The sequence below is a fragment of the Lutra lutra genome, chromosome 5 (genome assembly GCF_902655055.1).
Source record: "Lutra lutra chromosome 5, mLutLut1.2, whole genome shotgun sequence".
Lineage (NCBI taxonomy): Eukaryota > Metazoa > Chordata > Mammalia > Carnivora > Mustelidae > Lutra > Lutra lutra.
The window spans coordinates 152,006,703-152,014,346 of NC_062282.1; the positions used below are offsets into that span (position 1 = coordinate 152,006,703).

The 7,644-nt window shown below is 49.5% G+C and overlaps 1 protein-coding gene across 1 annotated transcript; it reads right to left on the reverse strand.

Moving 5' to 3' along the window:
• Positions 1–4,440: 4,440 nt before the first annotated feature.
• On the reverse strand, positions 4,441–5,899 carry SCGB3A1 (secretoglobin family 3A member 1). The gene is given in 4 exon segments (XM_047729844.1): positions 4,441–4,585; positions 4,894–5,144; positions 5,750–5,869; positions 5,872–5,899. Coding segments are annotated over 4 exon segments (423 nt in total). The 3' UTR covers positions 4,441–4,561.
• Positions 5,900–7,644: the final 1,745 nt, after the last annotated feature.

Sequence of the window (7,644 nt, forward strand, 5' to 3'; positions counted from 1 at the left end):
TGATCTTAAAATTCATGGAAATCCAAGGGACTCCAAAGAGCCAAACAATATTAAAAAAGAACAGAGTTGGAAGACTCAAATTTCCTGAGTTCAAAATGTATTACAAAGCTTCAGTAATTAAGAAGTGCGGTATCGGCCTAAGGATAACATATTTTGATCAATGGAATTGAAAGAACAGAAATAAACCCTTACATTTATGGTCTATTGATTTGAGACAAAGGTAACAAAGACACCTTATTAGGAGAAGGAATAGTATCTTCGACAAATGGGGCTGGACAACTGATTCTCCACAAACAAAAGAATGAAGCTGGACTCAGTCTCACACTATGTAAAATAAGTAAAAGGAATAAAAAAAAAAAAAAACCTAACTGTAAGAGCTAAAACTAAAATCCCTTAGGAAAAAACATCAGTATAAATCTTCATGACCTTGGGTTGAGTAATAGTTTCTTAGATAAGACGTCTTAAAGTGCAAGCAACCAAATGGAGGAAAATAGACAGATTTCATCAGAATTAAGAACTTTCATGCTTCAAAGGAAAAGAAAGTGGAACAGCTGTCCACAGAATGGAAGAAAATATTTGTAAACCATGTATCTGTTAAGTCTAGTCTCCAGAATATATAAAGAACAATTACAACTCAACAATGAAAAAGCAGCCCAATTTAAGAATGCGTAAAGAATTTGAATAGACATTCTCCAAAGAAGACCTGAGTTTCTCTTTGGAGTGATAAAAATATTATAAAATTGGATAGTAGTCATGGTTGCACACTATGGTAGATACTTTTTTTTAAAAGCTATTTTAAAAAACTTATTAAAAAAGCAAATTATATGAATTACTTTAAAAGGGTAAATTTTACAGTATATAAATGATCTTAAAAAACATAAATGAAAGAATTTTTTATGATTTCTTCTGGGACTTGAATTATTTGAGATTCACTCACGTTAGTGCATGTAGTTGTAAGCTGCATTGTAATATTGCATTTTGTATGAATATTCCAAATATACCCTTCCCTGCAAGTATCTTTGAGTTGTTTCTAGTTTTCTCTCTCCTTCCCCGAACACTTACAAACCATTCTGCTCTGAACATTCTGGTAGGTGCCACTGTAAGCTGAGCTTCTCTGGAGTATAATCTTAAGGGTTGGAATTGCTAGGTGTTGGGGCAGGCGTGTGTTTGACTGTATTAGATATGCTTACTCCTGTCCGAAGTGTTTCTGCATGGGGTGCCTGGGTGGCTCAGTTTTAAGTGTCCGCCTTTGGCTCAGGTCGAGCCCCACATCAGGCTTTCCGCTCAGGGGGGAGCCTGCTTCTCCCTCTCCCACTCCCCCTGCTTGTTGTGCTCTCTTGCTGTCTCTGTCTCTGTCAAATAAATAAATAAAAACCTTTTTAAAAAGTGGGGGGGGGGGTGGTTCTGCTTACTCTCCCACCAGAGGTTGATAAGATTTTGCCATTCTTCCCCAACTTCGCCAATGCTTGTTTTTGTCTGACTTAGTTTTTGGCAATCTGATGGGTATAATGGTAACCCATTGTGATTTCTGTTTATAGTTCCCTTATTAGTAACAGACGTTTTTTTGTTTTGTTTTGTTTTGTTTTGTTTTGCTATTTCGAGATTCTCTTATGATTTTATGTCTGTTGAGGATTTTGTCCTTTTCTGGTAAATTCGTGTTTTTTTATGCACTCAGGGTGCTTAACCCTTTAACCCTGTATCTTTCCTCAGTTGTCTTTTAATTTTTACATGTTTTAAGTTTTGTACTTTGAAATAGTTTTTAGTTTTCAAAATAATTTTTTAAATTTTATTTATTTATTTGACACACAGAAAGAGAGAGCACAAGTAGGCAGAGAGAGAGGGGGAAGCAGGCTCCCCGCTGAGCAGAGAGCCCGATGCGGGGCTCGATTCCAGGACCCTGGGATCATGACCTGAGCTGAAGGCAGAGGCTTTAACCCACTGAGCCACCCAGGTGCCCCCAAAATAATTTGTTAAAGATTTATTTATTTGGCAGAGAGAGAGAGAGAGAGAGCACAAGCAGGGGGAGTGGCAGGCAGAGGGAGAGGGAGAAGCAGACTCCCCTCTGAGCCAGAAGCCCAATGCAGGGCTCAATCCCAGGACTCTGAGATCAAGACCTGAGCCGAAGGCAAACGCTTAACCATCTGAGCCACCCAGGTACCCCAGTTTTCAGAATAATGAATTGATTTTCTTGTGTCCTCCAAAGGTTACCAAACAGTCTATTTTTTCCTCCTATATCAAAAACATGGATATGAGCAAATCTGATGCCCGTCATCCATTCCACTTACTACCATTACTGATGTTCAAATTACCCCATCCTCGGCCAGTGACTTATTCATGCTGGTCCCTGTGTCTTTTTAGCACAATCCTGATAGTCTTTAGCAGCTTCTATTCTGTTACAAAAAGATGTTCCAGGTTCATCTTTTACATTTCATGCTCCATATCTGGAACCAGCCATTTCTCCAAAGACTCCTGGTTCCTTCAGTGAGAAATGGTATCTGGAGGCCACTGCTCTGGGATTGATCAGTTTCTGGAAACTTTCAGGGGACAGAGATAGATTTTTCCTCCCCTTGCAGATAAAATATACCAGGCAATTATAGTTGTACTTTCTGTTGGAATTTTGTAAATGACTATTTTCATGTTATTTGGAATGCCTTTTTTTTTTTTTTTAACTAATCTCCACATACACTGTGGGATTTGAACTCATGACCCTGAGATCAAGACTTGTATGCTTTTCCAATGGAGCCAGCCAGGTGCCCTGAAAGAGTTAGTCCTTTGGGGATTCTACCACCACAGGAAACAAAGTCATAGTTCGTTTCTCATTTTTGTTTAAGATTTTATTTATTTATTTGATGCAGATAGAGAGAGAGAGACAGCGAGAGAAGGAAAACAAGCCAAGGGAGAGGGAGAAGCAGACTCCTCGCTGAGCAGGGAGCCTGATGCGGGGCTCGATCCCAGGTCTCTGGGATCATAACCTGAGCCGAAGGCAGATGCTTAATGACAGCCAGCCAGGCGCTCCTGTTTTCTTTTTATTAACTCAATTTTTAGACTTTTTTTTTTTTTTAACTATTCAGTCTTTTGGGATGATGTTAAATATCTACGTAGTTATCAAGTCAAATGGGCAAAATAAGATATTTAAGGAAATCTAGCTTTAAAACATATTCCCTCTTTCTGGGGGATTATGGTTGGTTTCTTCCATTCCTGCAGGAATCTACGGGAGGGAGTTAGCCTCAGGGCTTAAGATGTTACCCTCAGTCTCCTTCTTTTACTAAGTGCTGTGATTTCCCCTCCGGTGTTTGCCTGGGAAGGCTCCAGAGGTAGAAGGCTGCATGCAGGGCCATCTCAGACAGGGTCATTGGCTGAGCCCCCAGGCCCACTGTCTGTTGGAAGCAAGCTCCTGTAGTCTTGGCGTTCTTCCAGAGATCCCCTTGAACATTCGAGTCCAGGGCATTAACTGAGGAACCTATGTCATGTCGGGAGAAAAGGGCCTGTGGTCGTTTCAGGTCAGGTCATGACCCCACTGCCTTCTCCACCAGAGATGAGCAGTGATCTGTCTTGTTAGGGTTCATTTTTGCCCAGACCCGAGCCTGACGCAAAGATTCAGAACCCTTGGGGACTCGGGGGAAGTGGTGTTGATGAGAGACTTAATCTGCATCCTGGGAAGCCACCTGTTCTAGGTTGAGTTGGAACTTGTCAAAATGCACCCTCCCCCATTTAGATCCCTGAATGTCCTTGTCCAAGTAGGAACAGAAAAGAGCCAGACCCATGTCTTCATAGAGTAACAGCTAGAAAAGGAGTCGGATTGTCTGTGGTGGTTTGGTTGGTTGATAGTCAAGCTGGGGAGAACCCTTCCCAGGAAACGTGACTTGTCATTTATCACTAAAAAAGGAGTCTACCGGAAAGTTTCTCCAGAGATGGATGTCAGTATCCAGCTCGGGGTCCCTTCCCATCAACCCTGAGGATCAGTCCAGAAATGCTGCTGGTAGAACAGAAGCAATCAAAGTCACTAATTATTTCAATGAAACTATCAGAAATCACAGGGAAAACCAGATGCAAGCCAGGCTTTTCCTGCAGCCTTCAGTCGTGCCTCATTCCAGGGAAGAAATCAAAGTAGAGGGAAGAAAACAAAACTTCCAAATTTTAGCCACAGAGAGGGTTAGGCAGAGCCTAACGGGTGGAAAAAAAAAATCCCAGTTTTAACTAATTTATGCTTGCCTGATGCCCAGCAGCTTTAATTACTGGCTCTGGGTCACCTGCTGAATGTCAGTAGGGTCCCTCACACACATGCACACACCCACACATAATCTGGACACAGTGCTCCTCCTGCGGGGTGGGACCCATCCTCCCGCTGGCCCCTTCTTTCTTCAGCACCATTGCTTTCAGCAGGGGGAGGAATGAGGAATGGGGATTGGTATCACGGCAAGAACAGATCAGACCCAAAGCTGCTGTTATTGTGTTTACTGAGAGAGTAGGGGAAGGGCTTGGATGGTCAGGGCTGAGCAGTAGGTCCCCAGCCTGTCGACGGCAGCATCTCTGCCCCACACTGGGATACACCGGCCTTGGCTCAACCAAAGTATGTCAGGGCCCCCTGCAAAGAGAAGCAAGGTTTCTGCTCTCCTCCAGCCCACCACCACAGAGCACCCAAGGGAACAGGGCAGAGTTCCTGGAGGGGTCCCCCCTTACCTCCAGGGGCCTTCTGCAGCCCGCCTGTCTTTCACATAGGGTCAACCCGGTTCCCACCCAAGGCCATCCTGCTTTTCCTGAGGGTGGGCCATGAGGTTTCCCTGACACAGGGCCCAGACACCTTGTTAGCCTTTTAGGGAGTGGGTGTTTCCATTCTATGGAAGGCTGGGGAGGGCCGCCCTCGCAGGGAGCGCCCAGGGTGTCCCACGTTACCAGCAGAGTCTTCATGGCCCCCATGGCCTCCACGGCCTCAGGGCCCAGCTCGGCCACACACTTCCTGGAACCCTCCACAAGATGTTCCACCGGGATCCCCAGCATGGTCAGCATAAACTTCAGGGGGTTGAAGCTTCCGAGAAAGGGTTGGACCTTGGCTCCTACCCCAGCCACAGCCTCTGTACCAGCCTCTGCAGCGCTCAAAGCAGAGGCCACAGGCTTGGCCATTGAGTTCCCAAAGAAAGCGGCAGCTGCAAACACAAGCAGAGAAGATCCCCCTGCCCCATCTGAACTAGTGCTCCATGGAGACCTGCCAAGGGCCTGGCTGCCCCCAGGAGGTGCCTCCCTCCTGAGGCAGGGAGTCCCAGCTGGCTGGGAGAGGCAGCCATGTAAAGAGAATCGTGGTCCAGCAAGCAGGGGGCTGGACAGAGGCGCCTACAGGGTGGCCCCAGGGTGGGGAGGGAGAAGAGGAAAGCTCTGAGTGGGGGCCCCTCAGAAGAGGGGACACCTGGGCTATGCCTTGAAGGATGAGGCAGACAATTCCAGACCAGGGCCAGTGCGTCCGAGCTCACCCTGGTGTTGGTGGAAAGGAGAAACCAGCGCCAGCCAGTGGGGGCATAAGAGGAAGCCTGAGGGCCCCGGGCAGGGCAGGCCCCAGAGGGTCTTGAAGACCCCAGGAAGGAGCAGGACTTGCTCCCCAGAGGGACAGGGAGTGCTGGGAGGCAGAGGAGTGGCCTGGGACCCAAGGCAGGGACTACAGGATCAGGATGGGCTACCTTCGGGACCAGGGGACCAGCAGAGACCCCGCCGGGCCCCTGTGGTGAGGAGCTGGGGACTGAGGCTTGCCGGCACTCACCGGGCTGGCTGAGCAGAGCCACACAGAGCACCAGGAAGGCAGCAGTGAGCTTCATGGCGGACCTGCTCTCAGGAACAGAGATGGGCCCTGCTGTGGGCTTCATATACCCCGTGCTCTCCCCTCCCCTGGGCTGGGGCCTCCCCCCGACATGCTCCTGAGAAATGTGCTATTTGCTCAGCCAACAGAGCCCCGGCCAACTTCCTGCTTGGGCTGGTGGGCCCTGGGAAGCCCGTGCCCCCCTGCCCTGCCTGGGTCTCAGGGACTTCCTGTTGGCAGGGCCCCCTGGGCTGAGGGCTGTTCTCCCCAGCCAGAGCAGGAACGCAGGCTATGCTTTGTGGGCAAGAGGCCCATCCAGGCCTCTGCCTTTGCAGAGAGCTTTCTGTTCTGAGTCCATCTGGCTCTCCAGCCGTGCTGTGGGCCCCGGTGAGGAAGGGGCAGAGGGGACAGATGTGTGACCCCAGTCCTGCCCCCCACTGCCAGACCATGGAAATGTCATGCAGTGGGGGCCATCCTGGCTCCCCTGGTCCTGGAGAGGCAGAGAAGAAACTCCAGGTAGCGAACCTCTCCCTGCCCCCAGGTTAGGCCTTATTCCTGGTCCCCTCCCTGGTGGGGCCACCGGTAGCTACCAGTGAGAACAGAGGACCCGGGACATGTTCCCATCTTTGCAGTCAGTCTCCACGCCAAACGTTTCTTTAAAAGTCCTCACACATTTGTCACTACAGAATATGACAGTGGAGGATAAGAAAACATATTTAGTCCTGTAACATTCAGGCTCATCAGTGGGGAGCCCCCCACTTTGGTTATGCGGGGGTCTTGACCTTGGCAGCCCATCCCTGAGTCCCTCCAGGCTCTGACTCACATCTGCAGATGTTGTCCACCACCGCCCCCACCGCCTTCCTGCAGACAGCATGGGGCTCAGTAGTAGCCGTGCTCAACGTGTGAACATTCGTGTGACCTTCTCACAATTCTCCCTTGACTGTTTTGGGGACAGGAGGTGGGGTGGGTGGGGGCTTTTGCATTATAAATGTATGTTTTGTTGATCACTGTGGAAATAATTTCAATGGGGAAGTACATTTTCAACGTGTAAAACTTTACCTTTGAGCGATTTCTTTCCGAAGGGATGCTGGGACGGGACCTCACCAGAGCGCCGGGCCGGGATATAGGGACAGCTGGGTGGGAAAGGCCTCTCGCCTTGGGGCCATGGCCATGGTGTCCCAAGCCTTGTCCTCTCCGGGTCCTCCCACCAGTCTGGGTGACCCGTCCTCCGCCCACAGACAGACGATGCTGGAGCTAGGTGGGGGGAGGTCAGAACAGTTGGTTTCTCTGTGATGTCATGCACTTGGGTGAGGACACGTTCTTTGAGGAGAAGTTGAGGCCACTGATGCTTGTGCGTGTGTGACGGGTAAGGGGGTGGGCAGTGCTGCTGCAATGTTCTCAGAGGCCTCTTGCTCCTTTGAGACCTGGACACTGTGGATCTCAAAAGAGCAGGCCCGGCTCCTTCTGGTTTGGGGTTGGGAGGAAGCTTGCAGGGTCCCAGGGTCTCCCAACGGCTCAGATACAGCCACAGCCAAAGGACCCCCGACCCACTCGAGGCTCGGGAGTGGGTGTGGGGAATCACAGCTGGGAGAGCCACGAGGAGAGATGGAGGAGGGCGGAAGTCAAAGCTGCGCTCTCCTTGGGGACTTGAGTCATGACTTTCAAGTAACATTTGGTTGTGGGCAAGGTGGAGGGGGCTGCTCTCTTGTTGGTTGAATTCTGCATGTGATGGCACCATTGGCTTCACCCGGACCCTGCCCGTGGCTGCTGGTGGCTGGATCCCAGCCCTGTCTGCAGAGCCCGAACAACACAAGAGAGCCTAGTTCTGGGCCAGAATGGGGACAGGGCAGGATGCTGGG